This window comes from Spea bombifrons, chromosome 5 (genome assembly GCF_027358695.1).
Source record: "Spea bombifrons isolate aSpeBom1 chromosome 5, aSpeBom1.2.pri, whole genome shotgun sequence".
NCBI classification, from domain to species: Eukaryota; Metazoa; Chordata; class Amphibia; order Anura; family Pelobatidae; genus Spea; species Spea bombifrons.
This window is the reverse complement of record NC_071091.1, coordinates 51,534,589-51,554,944: the sequence shown is the minus strand read 5'-3', so window position 1 is coordinate 51,554,944 and position 20,356 is coordinate 51,534,589. Positions and strand designations below refer to the sequence as shown.

Sequence of the window (20,356 nt, the reverse complement as noted above, 5' to 3'; positions counted from 1 at the left end):
TTTGATGCGTAATGGCTGGATGTGATCAACATGAGGGTTATGCCTGGGTGTGAGGTATGATGTGTGATGGCTGGGTATGATGGGCATAAGTTGTGATAAGTGGCTGGGTGTGATGTGTGTGAGGTGCGATGGGCATGATGAGTGATGGCTAGGTGTGATGGTTTTGTTTGATGGACATGTATGATGGGTTAGTGTGAAGTGCATGAGATGGGGTGGCAGGGTGTTATGGGAGTGAGCTGCGATGGGCATAAGATGTTGCTGAACACATATTGAGATGTTGTTTCACAGTAACCCTTTAAATTCTCAGTAAATGTATGCCTATGTGATAAAATTGCCAAAATAAATTTACCTTTATAACAAAGATTTGTGGTGAAATGGCTGCATGAAAAGTGTCAAAATGGGTTGTCTACTTTTCTATATATGTCTCCAGGGATTTAAGACAGATAGTGTTACAATATCGCTAATTTTGAAATGTGTGGAAAAATGTTTTGAAATAGCAATATGAGCAATAGAGAGCAAAAGGTGTTTTTCAACATACTTTATTATTTTTTTTATATATTAAATTAGATAATATGATCAAAATAATGGTATCTAATGAAAGCTCTTCTTGTTCTGAAGAAAGTCCAATATGTAATTTGTGCTGGTACACAAAATAAGAAAAATTACAGCTAAACACTAAAAACGGAAATGTAAAAAGAGCCGTTTTCCTCAAGATTCCAAAGTTTCAAAACAGTCCGGTCATGTAGGGGATAAACAGCTACTGACTTCCTCGGGTGGTCTGCTAGTGCTAATTGTATGCCATGCTTGGCACTATTGTCATTAGCGCGGTCGTTATATTCTCTGGTGTACAGATATTTCTCCCAAATATTTTCTGTCCATATCATGAGCAGCTCTGCCCACAAAACATGGGTGGTTTGTGATGTCAAGCCACCCCTTACTCATGTTGTGTGGCTGGCAACACAACATTATGGGGAAATCCACACAACTGTGGACTGGCAATGACAAGGTGGCCCTGGCACTTTTATAACACAAGCATGGTTGATGGCGGGATATGCGTGTTTTTAATGCCTGCGTAGTGTGCGGCTGGGTGTATCCAGCCACTGGCCGCACACTGCAGTCGCTGGAGCATCAGTTCAGGTGAATGCGTGCCACAGCGTGCCAGTCCGGGAGAACAATGCATTCTGGCAGGTCTTAATAAAAGTTCCCTCATACAACATCCTGGTTTCTGAAGCAGTAAGTGAGTGACATTTCATCCCACCACTCAGCACACAGAGAAGGCAGACACCTTGGGTCGCATCCTTTTCCCAGTTTATTAGTACAGTAGTGCCTACTGTATATAACAGCCAGAAACAACATTCTTAATAGGTTGAACTTGATGGACTTTGGTCTTTTTTCAACCTTATGAACTATGTTACTATGTTACTAGAGTCATACAATAATAAATTTAATAACTTATCCCGAGGGACAATAGAAGGGAGGTGAAAAGCTTTAAAAACATATTCAAAACCCATCTAAAAATGAGACGCATACAAAAATCTCAAAAAGCGTCTCAACCCTTGCTAAATAGCAACTCTCATAACAGCTGCTACAGTTTCCCATACAAACTGCATTATTTTCGCACAATCTAAGAGGAAATGACACGAAAACATTTGGCGCCCGCAAATACCCACACAGAGCAGGAAGCAAGCATTAACAGAATCCAAACCTTATCAAAGATGGCCGCTGCGAGAACTTCGCTTTGTAAGGTTGTTTGACCGTCACGGCGATCCATACTCCGACAGTCCTTGTGACGGAGAGTGTCATAAGCAAAAGAGAGACGAAACCGAATAGTGGCTGAACTCAGTGTAAATATTTATCGCTTATTTTTACCCGAAAATGAAGGCGGAGTGGTATAACATGTTCATTAGGACATCATATTGTATGGGCGAGTAATAAGTAGTGGTTTAGGAGGGTCATTTATAGAGGGAGGTGTATGTTGACAGTTTCGGGAGCGTTATTGTGTGATGTTTCCATCCAAGGTGTGTTCTCCTATTCTGTTTTCTTTAGCTAGGGCCTTCTGCGTCTTGCTGTGCTGTTTATTGATCTTATTTATTGGACATTTGCTGCACCCCATATGCCATTTTCTTTTAGTGCATTTAACGAAATGGGCAGAAGTAAGAAGATCAGATAGGGCGGCCTTTATGTCTGGGGATGTAAAGTTGAGTGTCTGGGAAATTTTGAGTTAAATGATGACATGTAGATCCTAGAGGTTGGTATTATTGGTGACTTAGTTTAGCTGTTAAGAAACGTGAGCAGTTATGGTTGCCCATCTTTTATTATGTATTTAATGAGCATATATTTATCAAATTATTGTATCGATAACACAAACACACAAATATATATATATTGTACTAGATAAGTGGAGCAGCCTCCCAGGAGATGTGGTAGAGGCTAATACGTTGAGTGGATTTAAACATACATGGGATAGAAATAAAGCTATACTGAATCTAAGACAAGACCAAGGACTGATTAATAAGAAAAATTGTCAGACTAGATGGGCCGAATGGATCTTATTCAACAACCCGAAAGTGTTGAGGGCCCTGCTTGTCTGTTTGTATCGTACATCATTGCTGTTAAATCACACGCTGTATGCTGTTTTTTTTTCCATGTATGAGAAAAGCATCTTGGGAATTTAAAAAAAAAAAAAAATAATAATTATTACTTTATTTTGAAAAGATTGTTTTTAAGTCCCGCATTAAATATATTACTCTTTAATTCATGGCTAGTAAAATCCCAAACCGGTGGTCACGGCACCTAGATTTAAAAAAAAAATGAGTAATGTCTTGTTGTGTGTATATATATAAACGCGATGTTGCCTCTGTTTATTTAGATAATGGAGTTTATTATGTACACATACTTTGTCGTACGTCACATTTAGGCGATAATGCACTTTTAGTTAGATATCTCATTTTACTCTCATACTTCATATGATGGTGTTATGTAATCAATAGTGTGAGTATATATGTATAACGTGTGTGTATAGATGGTATAAGTGGCTACCTAGTCGGTGATAGTGTGTATAGATGGTGTAAGTGGCTACCTAGTCGGTGATAGTGTGTTTGTATATGTGTATAGTGTGTGTATAGATGGTGTTAGTGGCTACCTAGTTGCTGATAGTGTGTATGTATGTGTGTGTATGGATGGTGTAAGTGGCTGCCTAGTTAGTGATAGTGTGTGTAACTATATGTATTTATAATGTGTGTGCGTGTATAAAGATGGTGTAAGTGGCTTCCTAGTTAGTGATAGTGTGTGTGTGTATGGATGGTGTAAGTGGCTGCCTAGTTAGTGATAGTGTGTGTAACTATATGTATTTATAATGTGTGTGCGTGTATAAAGATGGTGTAAGTGGCTTCCTAGTTAGTGATGGTGTAAGTGCCTTCCTAGTTAGTGATAGTGTGTGTGTGTGTATATAGATGGTGTAAGTTGCTGCCTAATAAGTGTGTGTATGTGTGTGTGTGTATATGAATGAATGTATGTGTGTATAGATGGTGTAAGTGGCTACCTAGTTGGTAAACTGTTATATTTTTTCCCACAATTATTTTCTGCTTTATCCAAGCTCAGAATGGAGGACCCAGACAGGGAAGCCATGGCCACTGCAGTTCAACGAGTAGCTGGGATGCTGCAGAGACCAGATCAGTTGGATAAGGTGGAGCAGTACCGCAGAAGGGAGGCCCGCAAGAAAGCATCTGTAGAGGCTAGGTTAAAGGTAAGTTGGTGAAAGTATGTGCCTCTACATGTTCTGTGGCGATACGTACTTTGTATTCATATCAGTAAATAAAGCACATGTACTATAGTGGTTAAAGGTTAGTTATCTACATTTATGTATGTTTAGAAATAGAATGCAAGTGATTTTTTGTTACAATTTGCCATAGATAGTGTTATGATAGATATGTGTCTCACATATGCAAATCCTGTCACTATTAATTATCGGAAGACCGCACCAACAATATTAATACAAAGAGATTTTATCTCTGACCCTTAATTCTTTCAGATCACAAAAATGTATAGTTATGTAAGACAGGGCTCGACAAATCCCAGGCGCCAGGTCGCCATGGCGACAGAGAATTTTGTCCTGGTGCCTAGGTTTTGTCAGCCTCTTACATCCAGAAAAAATTGTGGATGTAAGAGGCTGAGTCACCACACGGGGGCGCTGCTGCTGCTGTTTGCCCAGGAGTCTGGGCAGACAGTACAGCCACTCAGAGCCCGCCCCCGAGCCTGAGATCACTCCCACGGAGTGATCCTGTAGGCTGAAAACACGGTTGCTGCAAAACCAGCAATCGTGTTTTCAGCTGCCACAGGCAGCTTCAGGGAAGGGGGTTGTGTGTTGATTGGGTCCCCACACAAGTGTGGGGACCTGACCCAACACCCCCCAGCTGCCTGATCGCTCCATGAGAGCGACAGTGCAGCGTTAACCCCTTCAATGCCGCATTTAGGGGTTAATTCCCGTTTTGTATGGGGCTTTGCTGCTGGTGGTCTGCCTGGAAGCCCAAGCAGACCAGCAACAGCAAAAACGAGCCCCCACAAGCCCTTTGATGATTCCTGTAGGCATGGAAGCCTACAGCAGTCATCAGAGACTCCCCCCTGCAATGGCTGGTCTATAGACCAGCAATTGAGTCCCAGCTGCCAGAGGCAGCTTCAGGGACAGGGGAGAGGGTTCTTTGGTCTCCCCATGAGTGTGGAGACCAGCCCCAACACCCCCTGCTGCCTGATCGCTCCATGAGAGCGACAGTGCAGCGTTAACCCCTTAAGTGCCACAATTGTGTATGACACATTTGTGGCATTGCAGGGGTTAACATTTGTCCCCACAAGCTTGTGGGGACTAAATATCAGTCAATGCTGTGCTCCAATGGAACATCAGCATCGAAAGAGTTAAAAAAAAACAACAAAAAAAAAACAGCACTGACCTGAAAGTCCAGGGTGCTTCCAGGTAAAACGCTGTGAGTTTAGTAAGTGGGCTGATGATGATCAGATCACTCCTGACCAACTATTAGTTTTAAAAAAAATCCTGGCTCCTAACTTTTTTACCTGGCGCCTGGATTCACAACAAATTTGTCAAGCCCTGATGTAAGATATAATTTATTGTGCGCTCATAAGCTGTTTGGGGAAAAGGCAGCACTCACAAGCTGTTTAGGGTCAATGGTGGCACTGTGAGAGATGTTGAAGTTGAGGGCCCCTGGAGCAATTTTCTAGTTACGCTCCTAGTTTCATATATTAGCAATTATAGCTATTCTGTGTTACATTTACTGATCAGCAATTCATACCCCTGACTTTTTCTAACAGCCATAATTCTCATATAATTAGGCTATATGTAAAGATAAAAAAAAATCTTTATATGATTTAAAGAAAACAAGTTGGCTCTGACTCCATCTAGTTGTGTGAGTCTAAGCCAAGATATAACAATACGTGGTTTTTAGCCTAAAATATCTGACAATGGAGTGCAGCCTTCATTTGTGACAGATTTAAAGATCACTTAAGTATTTCTCTGCCGTCTCTTTTGTGCATCACCATTCATGCTTATGTTTGACATTTGTGGAACATAGAGAGGGAGAGGCATATACCATGGGTATTACACTTTATTTTTTTATTAATTTGGGCAAAATGTCTCAAGCTGTCTCTCTATTACCACCCTACACGTGAATGTATACCTTCAGAGCACAATAAGCCTGCCCATTGCTTGGCACTCATGTTTTCATATGTGTTCTTTGGAATTTAGGCAGCTATCCAGTCACAGCTTGATGGGGTGAGGACCGGCTTAAACCAACTTCACAATGCACTAAATGATGTAAAAGACATCCAGCGGTCCCTTGCAGATGTGAGCAAAGACTGGAGGCAGAGCATTAATACCATTGAGAGTCTGAAGGACGTGAAGGATGCCGTGGTCCAGCACAGTCAGCTGGCGGCTGCTGTCGAGAATCTGAAGAACATATTCTCAGGTAATTATGCGGCTTTCTGGGGTTCTGCAGTCCGTATTCGAAATCACATATTGTGTTAAATATCCTGTAATTCCAGATAAAGCTATTTTTTTTTTCTTTTTCTTTTTGGACCAATATTACATTTTCTCCAGTTTTATAACCTGCTTGTGCATGAGTAATCTATCTCCCCATATCTTTATTTTTAGTACCGGAAATTGTGAAGGAGACGCAGGATTTAATTGAGCAAGGAGAGCTTTTGGATGCTCACAAAAAACTAATGGACCTGGAGTGCTCTCGTGATGACCTCATGTATGAACAGTACCGCATGGACAGCAAGAACATACACGACATGAACCTAATCAAGAACTACTTTGGGAAAGTGCAGCACCTGTCAGAAGAGTTGGCCAAACAGCTGTGGCTGGTAATACAAAGGGCAATAACCACTGTCCGTAAAGATCCCACCCTGCTTGTGTCGGTAGTCCGAATTATTGAGAGGGAGGAAAAGATTGACCGCCGGATGATGGATCGCAAAAAGCAGACTGGTTTCATTCCACCTGGAAGACCCAAGATGTGGAAGGAGAAAATGTTTGATGTTCTAGAGAAAACAATTGTGAGCAGAATCGAAGGAAGTCAGGCTGACACAAGGGAATCTGATAAGATGTGGTTAGTGCGCCATTTAGAAATTATCCGCCGCTACCTGCTCGATGACCTCATAATCGTGAAGAACTTAATGGTGCAGTGTTTCCCGCCTCATTACAACATTTTCAACAAGGTGTTGGATTTGTATCATCAAGCCCTATCATCTCGAATCCAGGAACTGGCCTCAGAAGAGTTGGAAGCTAATGAAATTGTTAGTCTCCTTACTTGGGTTTTAAACACATATCAAAGGTGAGGAAGCCCATTTTTCTTTTAAGGGTATGATTTTTACACATGGAAAAATGTCACTAGCCTGTAGATGCTGATTTACTCTGATGTTGTATGCCTGTACGTGTGTGTGAGTGAAAGTACTGAATTCACACATATAAAGTGGATTACCAGTTGTGATTTAAACATGTGCCTGCCTCTTTATAACCCTATCGGAAGCTGCATTAACACGTAATATATTTTGCAGAATTAATTTTGGATTTGTGTGGTTGTGTAGTTTTGTTTATTACAGTATAATTAATAGAATAAACGGAGGTCACTCAGATAATAGCCTAGCCGAAACAAATGGGGGGAAAAAAAAAAGATTGCAAAGTACTTGTATAGAAGCAGCACATACAAATATTAGGTAAATAATAAACACAAATTAAGTTAGGACTAATTTGTGCATATTTATTACAATATTTTCTACAAACAAAACATTCTAAAATAGATATAGTTGCCCAACTATTAACAGAGTATAAGGTTATAAACACAACTGCCGAAAAGTAAATGAATGAACAGCAAAATACTGTATTTGCTCGATTATAAGACAGGGTTTTTTCAGAGCAAATGAAAAATACTCCTTGTATTCGAGGATGTCTTATAATCGAACCTCAAATAGAGGTCTGACTACAAGACTAAGATCTGCAGGGACCTGGATCCTCCTCACTGGCAGCCAGTGGCAACCTCCGCTGCTACCCGTCACTTCAGCCGGGGCTTCTACGATGGAGCGCAGGAGTGACATGACCTTCCGGTGCTCAGTCATAGAAGCCCCAGCGGAAGTCCCACGCAGGCATCCACCGGCTGCCCCACTTGACACCAGGGAGTCTGGGCAAGGGGGACAAGTCTAGGGATGCATCGGTCAGTCGGGAAGGGGCATATAGGAGGGTATAAGGCATATCAGGGGGGCAGATTGGCAAATAGGGAGGTATAAGGCATATCTGGGGGGGCAGAGTGGCATATAGGGGATATAAGGCATATCTGGGGGGGGGTAGAGTAGCAAGCCGTGGGGCAGATGTGCGTAATGGGGGGCAGGTTGGCAAATTAAAGGAAATAAAAACAAAAATCATATTAAATATGAAAAAATTAGTTTACATGTGAATTAATATTTACTAGTAAAACTTTTTTCCTATAGGGTAGTCTTATAGTCAGACTTTTTCTTTGTTTCCTCAATTAATATTTAAGTTTTGGGGGGTTGTCTTATAATCAAGCAAATACGGTAATTCAAAACACTCACCATGCAGAGTACATAATGCTTTAATAAGACGTTGTGGTTATGCACAAGGTCCCAAATCGACTCATACCTCATTGTAAAGAGTTTAAGCATCCCACATTTCTCATGACACTGTATGTAGAAGAGATGCACAGACAGACAAAACACCTACAGACAGGGCACACTTAATCCTCTCTTTTAATTTGAAAATAATCTCCTTAATATTTTTGAAGCTCTGTCATTATAATGCTTGCTTTGTTAACACAAGAACCCAGTATCGGCATAATGAACAGCAGAGCCTGTGTTAATCTAATTTATATTATGCTGTGTCCAATAATTGCAATAAAACTAGATTGGTGTATAATCTGCTGCATTCTTACTTCATCACAGCTCAGAAATGATGGGGAATATAGAGCTGACGCCAGAGGTAGATGTGAAGACAATGAAGCCTCTTCTTTCCCAAGAGGTAGTGGACCAGCTCCTTCACATGTACATGGCAACTCTAAGAGTAAGTCACGTTTATTGGAGTACAATGTCAGGCCACCTGGTGAAACGTGGTATCTTGGTAATGTTTAAAGGAGAGTGTGTTATTTTCTTGTGTATTTGTCTGTTATTCACTAATGAAAAGGTGATTATTGCTCTTACATATTTATAACCAAGGATAAGAGGTCCGTGACCTCAGACTTATTGGCGTTCCCAAGTCGCCAAATCTTGTTGCACTGTATGATCTAGTCACTGTTCCCATTGTATGCTTTAGTAATGACTGTTTATTAACTTAGAATACCAAACTATGACGCTGTTATTTATTTCATTTACACATTCAGCAATGTTGGCATATTAATTTTATTGTGGTCTGTTTAACTTTCAGTCCAACATTATTGGCTGGTTGAGAAAGGCCCTGGAGACGGACAAAAAGGATTGGGACGGTGCTACAGAGCCAGAAGCTGACCAGGATGGATATTATCAGACCACGCTACCAGCTATTGTTTTCCAGGTAATGTCTCATGACAGTCCGGTCTGTCTCTCACTGAGAGCCCCGTCTGTGCCTTTTCACCGATACCTGAAATTCCGCCCATTCTCTGGTAACATTGAACGGTTTAAAAGAGGTCCTGCAAGGTCTATACCTTGATGAAGTGTGATCAATAAAACATGGATACAGAGTTCTGCTTCCTTTGTGATCAAAACATAGAGAAGAGGGCAACAAAAGTGTCTCCCTTTTTTAAAATTGGTGTGGAAAAAACGAAAATTAGTTGGGGCAAAAAATGACTAAATAAGTAGGTGCTAGTTAACAGGTTATATGAAAAACTAAATACTTTTATATTTTTTAAAGATCTTGCGAGACTTCCATTATGAATGGAGGCATTGTGTTCTGAATGAACATTATGCTCTATTCGTGTAAATTCGTGCAAAAAAGAAAATAATAAAAGAAAAGTTATCCAGTGTTAGGCAGGATCAGCCAGGGAAACATCATTAACCCTCCCTGTGCCGGAAGTCTTGCACAATCACATCAAACTTCCTTTATGAATGGCTGCATCGCGTTCTCATTGAACCATTCATGTAAAGTGAGCCCCAGCAAAGTAAAAAAAAAAATAAAAAAAAAAAAAAAAATCAAATGTTAAAAAAACAAGCAGGATGCCAGCTGATCTATAGTTAGAAAAAAACTGTCTGATCCTTGCAAGGGATCAGACATTATGCAGCCAGCCACCCCATCATATGCAAATACAATCCTATAAATGTTACACACAAAACCCCCCACAAATAATAAAAATTACCCTATGTCCACATATTTATTTATTCATTCATTCTTTCTTACATGGACTGATGCCAGCCTTCTGCTTTTCTCCTGCACCCGATTTTGGGGATTACAACTCCCCTCACACTTAGCCAAGCTGATAAGGATGTGATGAGAGTTGTGTCCACAAAAGCGTGTGCGCAAAAAAAGAAAGGCTGATATACTTGTGAAAATGTAAACTGTTTGTATACTGTATTATCATTTAACCCGTTATTTTCTGTGTGCCTACCCTATACTGTGTGTGTTATGAAGTGAAATGACCGTGTCATGTAGCGTGCCCTGTAGGTTTCTAAAAATATACAAAAACCTATGCCTGTGGGGTATTTCTGTACTTTTGGAGATGGAAAGTCAGGTGAAAAAAGCAACAAAAATTAACATTATGGCTCCCTTTGCCAGGGATTGGTGACCAACTGGTTGCATAATACCGTATTGGCTCGATTTATAGGCCGCACCTGATTATAGGCCACACGCTAAATGTTTGGTGCTATTTTAAAGAAAAAAAATATTTTTAAAGAAAAAATACACATAAATGGAATGGTAAAACAGTATTTTACTGTCATACATGTATTTTTATCATTTTTGGTATCTATTATGCAGTTAGTGAGCATATGTATAAACCGAAATTTGGAAAACCAACAGCCATTTTAAGGTCCCCCCTTGATTCATAATGCACCTTACTTATAGATATTCCTCTATGCCCCCCCAACTTACCAATGCACCCCCAGACTCCCTGGTGTCTATGGGGCCGGCCAGTGGACGTCTGCACGATGCACACATGCAACCTCCACTGCTGGCACTTCCACCGGGGCTTCTATGACAGAGTGCCGGCAGCAGAGGTTGTCTACACGCATCACTGAAGCCGGTGAACGTGCAAGTTGGGATCATGGCCGGCTTTAGGTGTTTAGGCACCCTGTGCGGGCCACCTCTGTGGTGCCCCATCATCACCCCCATAAAAACCCGTTGTCCCCTCCTTCACTGTGCCACACCTCTATTTTCATCCCTCATTAAATCACAAGCAAACTCAGAATTAAAGGTGTAGATAAATAATGCATGGAAACCCTAAGTTGCAGACACAAGTTGCACGCCCCAAATGCCAGCCCTGGCACCCAGATTGCATCCATAGGGCCAGCCTAGCACCCAGATTGGATGCTTAGCGCCCATACAGCCTTTCCTGTGCCAACTTTGCCCCCCACTGACACATACTCATTCACACATATTAATTCACTCATTCGCACATCATTCATACACCCTCCCTTACCTCAACTGCAGATTTCACAATGCACGCTGTGCGAACAACTTATCTTTTTTCCGCCTAAGGGAAGCAGGAATGCAGAAAGCTTATGTAACGTTTCTGCTTCCCCCTGTTGGTACAAGAGAGCAACCTTAGAGGTAAGCTGCCGGCCCGTGTGGAAGTGATTGCAGGTTGATCCCTGGTTGATCGTGGTTGCTGCGGGCTCAAGAGGCAGCTGCTATATACCTGTTCATTTGGTTTGATGTATTTAAACAGTTTTGTTTCCATTTTATACCACTAAGGGGCGGTCTTGTCTAAGGAATGAATTAATAGAATAATACAACACACTGGTGCCAGGAATGTACTAATTGTTAGTTTCTTATCTATTGGACTTTAAAACAGTTTGTTGGCCTTCGCACGTGTGGAATTTTCTCTCCCTTAAAAATACCATTGTTTGTGTGTATGTATATATAATATTAAATAACACACAAGATACAATATAGTATTTTCCTATATATAAAAGAAAATTCTAGGTGTATAATATCTTAATAAAAATGAATAGTATGAAAAAGCAAAATTATAACTTACTTAAAACGTAATACCGACTTATTAGTTACTAATTAGTTTCAGATTCACTCATTCTCCCTAAATTTGCTCATAACCATCTTATCTTTTATTGGTTCACAAATTGTGATTATGGCATACTTGCTTAGATTTTCTTTGCCATTTCTTTGTTCTTGATGTAGTGAGGACAAAATTAGTTTCTACGTGGTTTAATACCATTACATATATTACGGTGGGTAAAGGTGATGGAAAACCCTCCCACTTAAAATTAAGGGGGTAGTAAAAGTATTATTAAACACTCATCTACAGACAAGTCAGAAGGCTTGTTTTTTCCCTCAGAAATCTCATGGTGCTGCCACAACCACAAGGGATTCTGGGTAGGCGCATTCAAATAAGGTTAACAATTATCTCCTTTTACCTCTATATCCACTTTATACATGGATCCCTTGAAAGTAATTGTCTGCTGTACAAAACAGCCTTTAGACAAAACTCGGGTAAGAGGTGCAGTAGCCAGATGTCCATGAGTGGTGGTTATTGTTGACCTTATTTGCATGCGCTTACCCAGAATCCCTTGTGGCTGTGGCAGCACCATGAGATTTCTGAGGGAAAAACAAGCCTTCTGGCTTGTCTGGTGTCTGTAGATGAGTGTTTAATAATGCTTCTACTACCACCTATGTGATTTAAGGAAATGTCTCTGACTCCGTTTTGTTTCTATGTGAGTATAATAGGCTAAAATACAATATTCATATTTTTCCTTAACTATCTGACAGTGCAGAAAACATTCCCATTGGCTTCAATGGGATCACTTTCCTGCCTGTGATTGGCTGCTTCAGGCAGCTAAAAATGGTGCAGAAACCTAGCCATGTTCATCTTGAATGTAAGAACTGCATGCCTTAAGCAAAGGTTGTTCAGTGATGGTTGCAATATGGCATGCTTCTGTGTAACGTTGTGCTTTGTTCCTACCTTGATTCTAGATGTTTGAGCAAAATCTTCAGGTGGCTGCGCAGATTAGTGAAGACTTGAAAAAAAAGGTTCTTCATTTGTGCCTCCAACAGATGAATACTTTTCTGAACAGGTACATAGTTATTCCCCCTCATTCTTCAGCTCAGATTTGTTTCATTTTGCATGTTAGGTATACGATCTTACAAGACAAACATCCCTGAATCTCTATGGTAATATTTTTGAATCAATTACCTCTGCATTTATTTGATGCACTTCTGCATTGAAAAAAAAATCTACAGACTAATGATGTTTCACAAATGTGTGAGTACTTGTATGTTGTAATGATAACAAAATGGGATGATGGTACCTCCCTTAGGCTTCAGTTGAGGTACCCAAGGGCTTGGTTTGCTCTCCCTTTGCACTACCTCACTTGGCAAACGAATCCCAACCTTTGGCTTTCAATACCACCTTTATGCCAATGACACCCAGATCTACCTATCCTCTCCTGATCTCTCTCCCTCCCTTTTGGGAGTTTGTTTACTGTAAGATTTGTAACTTCTGTGACTCTTCCACTACCATTCACATGGGCATCCATGAAGGACTTGCTGGAGGAGTTACAATTGTTTTGCAAGCTTCCACAGGTTTATCCATTTGGTAGCTTGTTATATATTTATTATACGTTTTTAAGCTATCTCTCCCCTTTTTTTTTTTTTTTACCAGGTACGCAGAGGAAGCACAGCTATATAAAGAGGAGCATCTGAGAAACCGCCAGCTTCCTGCGTGTTATGTCCAGTATATGATCGCCATCATCAACAACTGTCAGACTTTTAAGTAAGAAGCACAAGCTGGTTTATTTAACAGTATTCTAGCTGAGATAATGGGCATGTGTGTCCCAACATCTTGACAATTTTTACAACTATGTATGCATAAAAGTGTCTTAGAAAGTGAGCTGCAGTCCATGAGATACTAAGGACTTTGTCAGCGTGAATAATTACACCATGAACAAGGTATTTTTTTTGTAAACTCTTGAATCTTCACTTGTGTATTCAATTTCTAGTGTAGAGAAACCGTGCAATTGTAACTAGTGTATACTCACAAGAAAAAATACACACATACCGCAGAATAAAATACTTGGCAAATAGGAAGGATAAAACAGCTTGCTTATTAATGTTTCGGTCCCTGGATGCGTGGTGAATGTGTTAAGTCGGTGGATCATCTAGATAAACTAGGCCATGTTAGGAAAAGGTGAATCTTATACTACATATATTATCCATCAGCATCCTGGCACAAATAAACTGATCACTTTTCAATAATGTGATTAATCGTTTCAGTGAACAGTTCTAAAGCTATAAATCTTGATACTGTAAGCATGCAGGACACAATATCAGCGTATCACCTGCACCAACCCTACCTACATGTTCTTTGCTGTTTCTTAGGGAATCAATTGTCAGTCTGAAAAGGAAATACTTACGTCACGATGAGGATATGACTATGACAAGTTCCTTGTCTATGGACACCATCCTAGACAACATTGCCAACGATGGATGCAATAGCCTGTTAGATGAAGTTTTCATGGACTTGGAGGTGAGGACATGATGACTTAATTTTCAGGAAGACCTCAATGCCTCAGATATCTTCTGTTTACTTGTTCTATATCTATAAATGTCATACAGTATGGTTGAGTACATCATCAACATGTATGTTTAAGAGACATCCCAATCTGTTTTCCAGTTACCTGATGGCTAAACTTGTGGAGGTTCATACTCTTTTACCAGTAGTAGTTTTACCAGTAGTAGTTTTACCAGTAGTGGAAAGCACTTCAGAACTTCCTAGTTTGGGCAGCCTCACATCGATTGCCGTGTTACAAATGTTAGCTAAGCGTATATTTCTTGAAAGCATCTGAACAGCCACCGGACTTGTTCACTTTTATGTAATCGCATGTATCGCCCTGTCACATCTTGCAGAACACAGACCTATGATACTTAGAATTTGTCAGTGGAACTATATGCATGTCCGAGTTAGAGATTTCATTGTACAGCAGAAGTGTCATGAAGAAGAAGTCGGCATTCACATACAAAGCAAAATCATTTTCAGATATGCCGGTTTAGTTTTTTGTCCGTCTACCTGACACAGGTATTAGAGGAGTGAAAAGTGCTAGTTCTGATATACTTTATATATGGTGATCTTGCTGAAATTTGCTGAGCCATATGTATCATATGTAGGTTTGTTTATCAGGTCTTTTGGATGAGCAGTATGAACTATTTAGGCCGGTGTTGGGTAGAATCAAAGAAACATTAGAGCAGATTACGCAGTTCGCCCCGAATAGAATTACGTAAAGACGCCGATTAAGCCTATATGGGTGAAACGTGTTAGAAGAGGATTCTGTGTCTCTGTTCCTATGGATGTGTACATAAAATCTTTATGATTTTAAGGGACGTATTGGCATCTTTACGTAATTCTATTCAGAGTGCACTGTGTACTCTGCTCTCTGATGCAGAACTGAAGCGGCTGCCCCCGCTTGAGGTCTCACAGAATATGGCCCACCCGGGTAAGAGATTCGCTACACGTTTGACGAACCTTTGGTCTATCAATTGGAGCCGTGTTGGGTAGAAGCCTGCATTTGGAGAACACTTGTGACCCTAACATTTATAAGTGTAATAAAGGATCTCTGTGAAAAAAAATTAAACTGGTCTTATCACCATAGCAGCCATTTAAGTGTTTTTGCTAATTGTATTGTACCATTCCATTAGTTGCTATGGTGATAAAGCCATTATTCAAACTTTGCACCAGAATCACATATATATACATATGTAAACATAACCCCCATTGTTTTGCACGCAGGTTGAATGGTAATAGAAAAAGGTTCTGCTTTTTCATAATTGTATTTCCTTCTTAGCAACATCTGTATGATTTAATGACCAGGAAGTGGCTAGGAGGATCAAATTCCGTGGATACCATCTGCGTCACCATAGAAGATTATTTTAACGACTTTGCCAGAATTAAAACCCATTACAAACAGGTACAAGAAGTGGCGTTTTTATGGAGCTCAATATAATGTAGTATGCTTCCTTCGATTCTAAAGACACTGTATGTGTTTGTGATAGAAATTAATGTTAGATGGAGCTCTTTATTTAGTCTTACCATTGTAACAGACTACTTTGGCTGCAGTTGGCATGGATAACACAAGCTTAGAATAAAACCATAAAGCTTGGGGTTAAAAAGAGACCGTCCTGTTTGCTTCTTTAGCTGCATTTTGGACTAGAACTTCCTTAACTCTCAAAGCCAAATTCACAATTTTGTGCTATTTGTGTGTTTTCATCCTTATAGGAAATGACAATTAAAGCCCACAGAAAGGTGGTGACGGAGTACATTAAAGCAATAATGCAGAAACGCATTTCCTTCAGAAATGCTGAAGAGCGCAAGGAAGGAGCTGAAAAGATGATCAAGGAAGCAGATCAGTTCAAATTTCTGTTTAGGCGCCTTGCTTCTGTAAGTCTACAGGCCTCTAATTTTAAAGTACATTGTAGAACTGTAATGAGAAAGCACAGTGATTTGTTCGTGCTTGGTTAGTGGATTTTCCCACCCTTGGCTTGTGTGAACCCATAAATGAATACTTCCTTACATTGCATCTAAGCCGCTGACCCTGAAAATTCAGACTATAACCTCTTGTACTGACATATACTTCCCTTCTGTCAAATCCCTTAGTCCTTCCTGATAATTGTAATCCAGTTAACCGTTCACTGTTTTAGTAGCCTTCCGACAGAGCCGGCCTTAGGTGTTCTGGCGCCCTGTGCGGACTACTCCTCTGGCGCCCCCCCATCCCAAAAAAAGAGGAATAAAAACTTGTAACAAAACCCCAATCACTATATACTACGCCAAACATTGATGTGGTGTAGGCCTACCACTTCATTGTCTGGCTTAGTAGTAGGGATGCACCGAAACGAATTCTGGACTGAAACCGAAAGTGCAGCATTTACCTGGCCAAAACCGAATATGACCCCCCCCACACCATAAAAAAATCTAACACTTTTGTTTAAAGTAAGTAACACCCCAAAATAGGACAAAACAATTAAATAACAATATTATATATATATATATATATATATATATGATTAACAGCAATCACATTCCTATCATGCCCAGGCATACCCAGATTCCAGGATGTACTCGCAGACTTGGCATGATAGGAGTATGATTGCCCTATCTACCCCTTCTCACTCCCTTCTCCCTATCTACCCCCTCCTAACTATCTACCCTTTCCCTCTTTGAAGTTCACTTACCTTTCAGGAGTCCTGCGGTGGGGGTGCAAGGCCTCTGCCTCCCAGCTCTGCCACTGTATGGAACAGTATAGAGTGATGGGAGTTATGATGTACTTTTAGAGCATAATTAGATCATGAAAAAGACATTGGAAATGGTACAGCATAACACCCATCACTCTCACACACTTACCAATCCACACGTATACCAATCCACACGTATACCAATCCACACGTATACACCAATCCACCAATCCACTAATCCACACATATATACCAATCCACACACATACTAATCCACATATATACTAATCCACATATATACTAATCCACAGATATACTAATCCACACATATACTAATCCACACATATACTAATCCACACATATACTAATCCACACATATACCAATCCACACACATACCAATCCACACACACACTTATCCACACATACACTTATCCACACATACACTTATCCACACATACACTTATCCACACATACACTTATCCACACATACACTTATCCACACATACACTTATCCACACATATATACCAATCCACACATATATACCAATCCACACATATATACCAATCCACACATATATACCAATCCACACATATATACCAATCCACACATATATACCAATCCACACATATATACCAATCCACACATACATACCAATCCACACATACATACCAATCCACACATACATACCAATCCACACATACATACCAATCCACACACATACCAATCCACACACATACCAATCCACACACACACCAATCCACACACACACCAATCCACACACACACCAATCCACACACACACCAATCCACACACACACCAATCCACACACACACCAATCCACACACACACCAATCCACACATACACTAATCCACACATATACCAATCCACTCTCACTCTCACTGAATGCTTTCCTACCTTTCCTCTTTTCTCCTTACAGCTCCTTTTCCTTCTCTTCGCTCCTCTTCTTCAGTTCTTCTATCTTCTTCCGGGTCAGAGGGCACGGACAGCGGTGGGCACGGCTTCAGTGTTGTGCGCCGGGATCTGACAACAAACCCCGGCGCACAGCAGCTGTTGCCGCGCGGATCACAAGGGAGCGGTATCGGTGGTCTTTAACAGACCTCCGGCTCCCTTGAGTGATTTTAAGCCGGGTTCAAGGGAGATCCTTGAACCGGCTTAAAATCACTCAAGGGAGCCGGAGGTCTGTTAAAGACCTCCGATACCGCTTCCTTGCGAGCCTGCTCCTCCAGCGGCGGACATTACTGTCCGTCTCTGGAGGGGTGCCGGGTGCCCCCCTGATCGGCACCCAGTGCTGACCGCCCCCCCCCCCCGCTAGGTACGCTACTGGCGGCGGCAGCGGACCCCGCGGCAGCGCCCCCTGGAGTGTGCCGCCCTGTGCGGTCGCACAGGTCGCACACCCCAAAGGCCGGCCCTGCCTTCCGAACCCTCTAAACAAAATGTCTCTATCCCTCTGCAGAAGAGGTTTCCAATACTCTAGATGTTCAATACCAGAGATCTGTAAAGTGGCAGAACCACCTCCCTGTAGTTTCTCAGTGTTCTCCGACGCATGCAACCCCAGTAGGGCACGTCAGCATTTCTTAACTTTTGTGTCAGGCTGCATGTTTCCAGAATCTTTTCCATTAAGCACAGGTGATAAACCAATATTGTTGGCAACAGAAGTTGAAACGTTCTGCTTGAAAGCGCTACAAGTTCCACCATCCATTTAGTGAATATGATTGGGGAGTTCTAACGGCCTCAATATATAGGTCACATCCTGAGAGTAAGAGGCAGGAAAAGTTCCCTTAGGCTGGCATACGAATGGCTATTATACAGTGTAATAAAGAATACATTTTATTACAATGTATTTGAAGTGTTTTCATTCCTTCCCTTTGTGTGATTTTGTTACCTCACCCAGGGTTTTGGTGAGGAGACGGATGGACTCTGTAATACCATTATAGACATTGCTGAAGTAATAAAGCTCACAGACCCTTCACTCCTCTACCTGGAAGTCTCCACTCTGGTCTCCAGATATCCCGATCTCAGGTAAGGGTCCTTTCTGTATTCTGGGACTCCTTCCCTTCTTTTCTGAGGACTCATAGCATGCAGCCTGTCATTGTTTGTATATGTTCTGAGGAAAAATGGCTATTAAAAGAGCACACCAGCACTGCTTATGTCAAATATCCCTTAGGTTAAGCCATAAGTAAGTCTTAATTCATCAACTCTTCCTGTATACTGGGAGAGGTAAACCTTCTGCTGTTTGACGTGACTAGAGTAGGCAAAACCCTCTGGTGAGATCATCCTTTCCATAAGATAGCGATTGTTGCCATCTGATCCACAAGCGCTGTTACTATAAGGAGGCTGCTAAACTAAGGTTGTCTGTGATGTTATGTAAAATTGCTTACATTTTGCTATTTTTTTTTGTTTGTTTTAGAGATGACCACATAGCCGCTCTTCTTGCCGTTAGAGGGGATGCCAGCAGGGAGATGAAGCAAACAATCATAGAAACTGTGGAACAGAGTCAGAGGCAGCAAGGCCCAAACTACACACCAATATTCAAAGACATTGTCCCGAGCGCTGCGCTAAGCGTGCCAAAACTCCTCAAGTGATTACCAGTGCGTACATCATCCTGTACTCGGGATGCTTAGGTCATTTAGTGTCGAACAAGGATGACGCTTTCTCTGTTTCGGACTCTGAGGGTGCAGTTGGTAGCTATAATTATATGTGGTTTGGGCCATTTAGTTTATGCAGTGGGCACTTTACAGACTTTCATTGGGGCAGTAAGTGGGTACTAACACAGATTTTGTTTTCTCTTGTTACAATAATGATATATCAGATGGTGTATTACAGGTGTTTTGTCGACATGTGGGACTTAAAACGATTTGTGGACTTTTCTGCGTTTTTTTTCTTTTTCCGGGCCACGGATATATCTGTGCATTCCTAGTAACTGGTTATCAGTCTATATTTGCACAACTGCAAATTACCCATTTTAGCAGAAATTGACAGCATTGTAGCCACTGAAAAAACAAGGTAAGTGATATTACCTCTGTACCTACGAAAAGTACTAATAAACCCAACGGGCTGGGGGCGAGGGTCTAGGCATTTTACAGCATTAAACACCCATTATATTTTGGGCAAAACTTCCAAGTTTTTTTAGTTTTTTTACTTAAAAGGTGCGTTCTCTTTAAAATTATTTAATAATTAGTGAATATTAAAAAATAAAATAATTAGTGAATAAAAAAAAAACACAAGTAATTATAAAACCAGCGGTTGCTTTTCTTTCCAGAACCAAAAAGATTTAGAATAGCTGTTTTAATTAGCCGCCATTTTAATGTGGAACCCTTCTAAATGACTGGAAGCACTTGGGAGTACTGAGGAGAACTGGTTAATCAAACATAATGTTGTAAACTGGCTGAATGACGCTCAGTACACCTGACTGACAGCCACTCTCCTCACATACAGAAGAGCATGAAAGTGTGGCCG

The 20,356-nt window shown here is 40.9% G+C and overlaps 1 protein-coding gene and 1 long non-coding RNA gene across 3 annotated transcripts; both read left to right on the top strand.

Moving 5' to 3' along the window:
• The first annotated feature begins 1,786 nt into the window (after nucleotides 1-1,786).
• On the top strand, nucleotides 1,787-20,011 carry EXOC3 (exocyst complex component 3). Of its 2 annotated transcripts, none has more exons than XM_053467489.1 (13): nucleotides 1,787-1,844; nucleotides 3,596-3,745; nucleotides 5,753-5,972; nucleotides 6,158-6,839; nucleotides 8,458-8,575; nucleotides 8,936-9,061; nucleotides 12,629-12,729; nucleotides 13,317-13,427; nucleotides 14,033-14,180; nucleotides 15,493-15,615; nucleotides 15,924-16,085; nucleotides 18,792-18,919; nucleotides 19,308-20,011. In XM_053467489.1, the coding sequence occupies exons 2-13, from the start codon at nucleotides 3,602-3,604 to the stop codon at nucleotides 19,480-19,482; spliced, it is 2,238 nt and encodes a 745-aa protein (XP_053323464.1). In that variant the 5' UTR covers nucleotides 1,787-1,844; nucleotides 3,596-3,601; the 3' UTR covers nucleotides 19,483-20,011. The 2 variants fall into 2 exon arrangements, with proteins under 2 accessions (XP_053323464.1, XP_053323465.1); XM_053467490.1 differs by having other exon boundaries at nucleotides 1,806-1,844; nucleotides 3,601-3,745.
• Nucleotides 4,125-4,905, top strand: LOC128497438 (uncharacterized). Its single transcript, XR_008354315.1, has 2 exons — nucleotides 4,125-4,172; nucleotides 4,260-4,905. It is a non-coding gene; the product is annotated as an uncharacterized LOC128497438 (long non-coding RNA).
• Nucleotides 20,012-20,356: the final 345 nt, after the last annotated feature.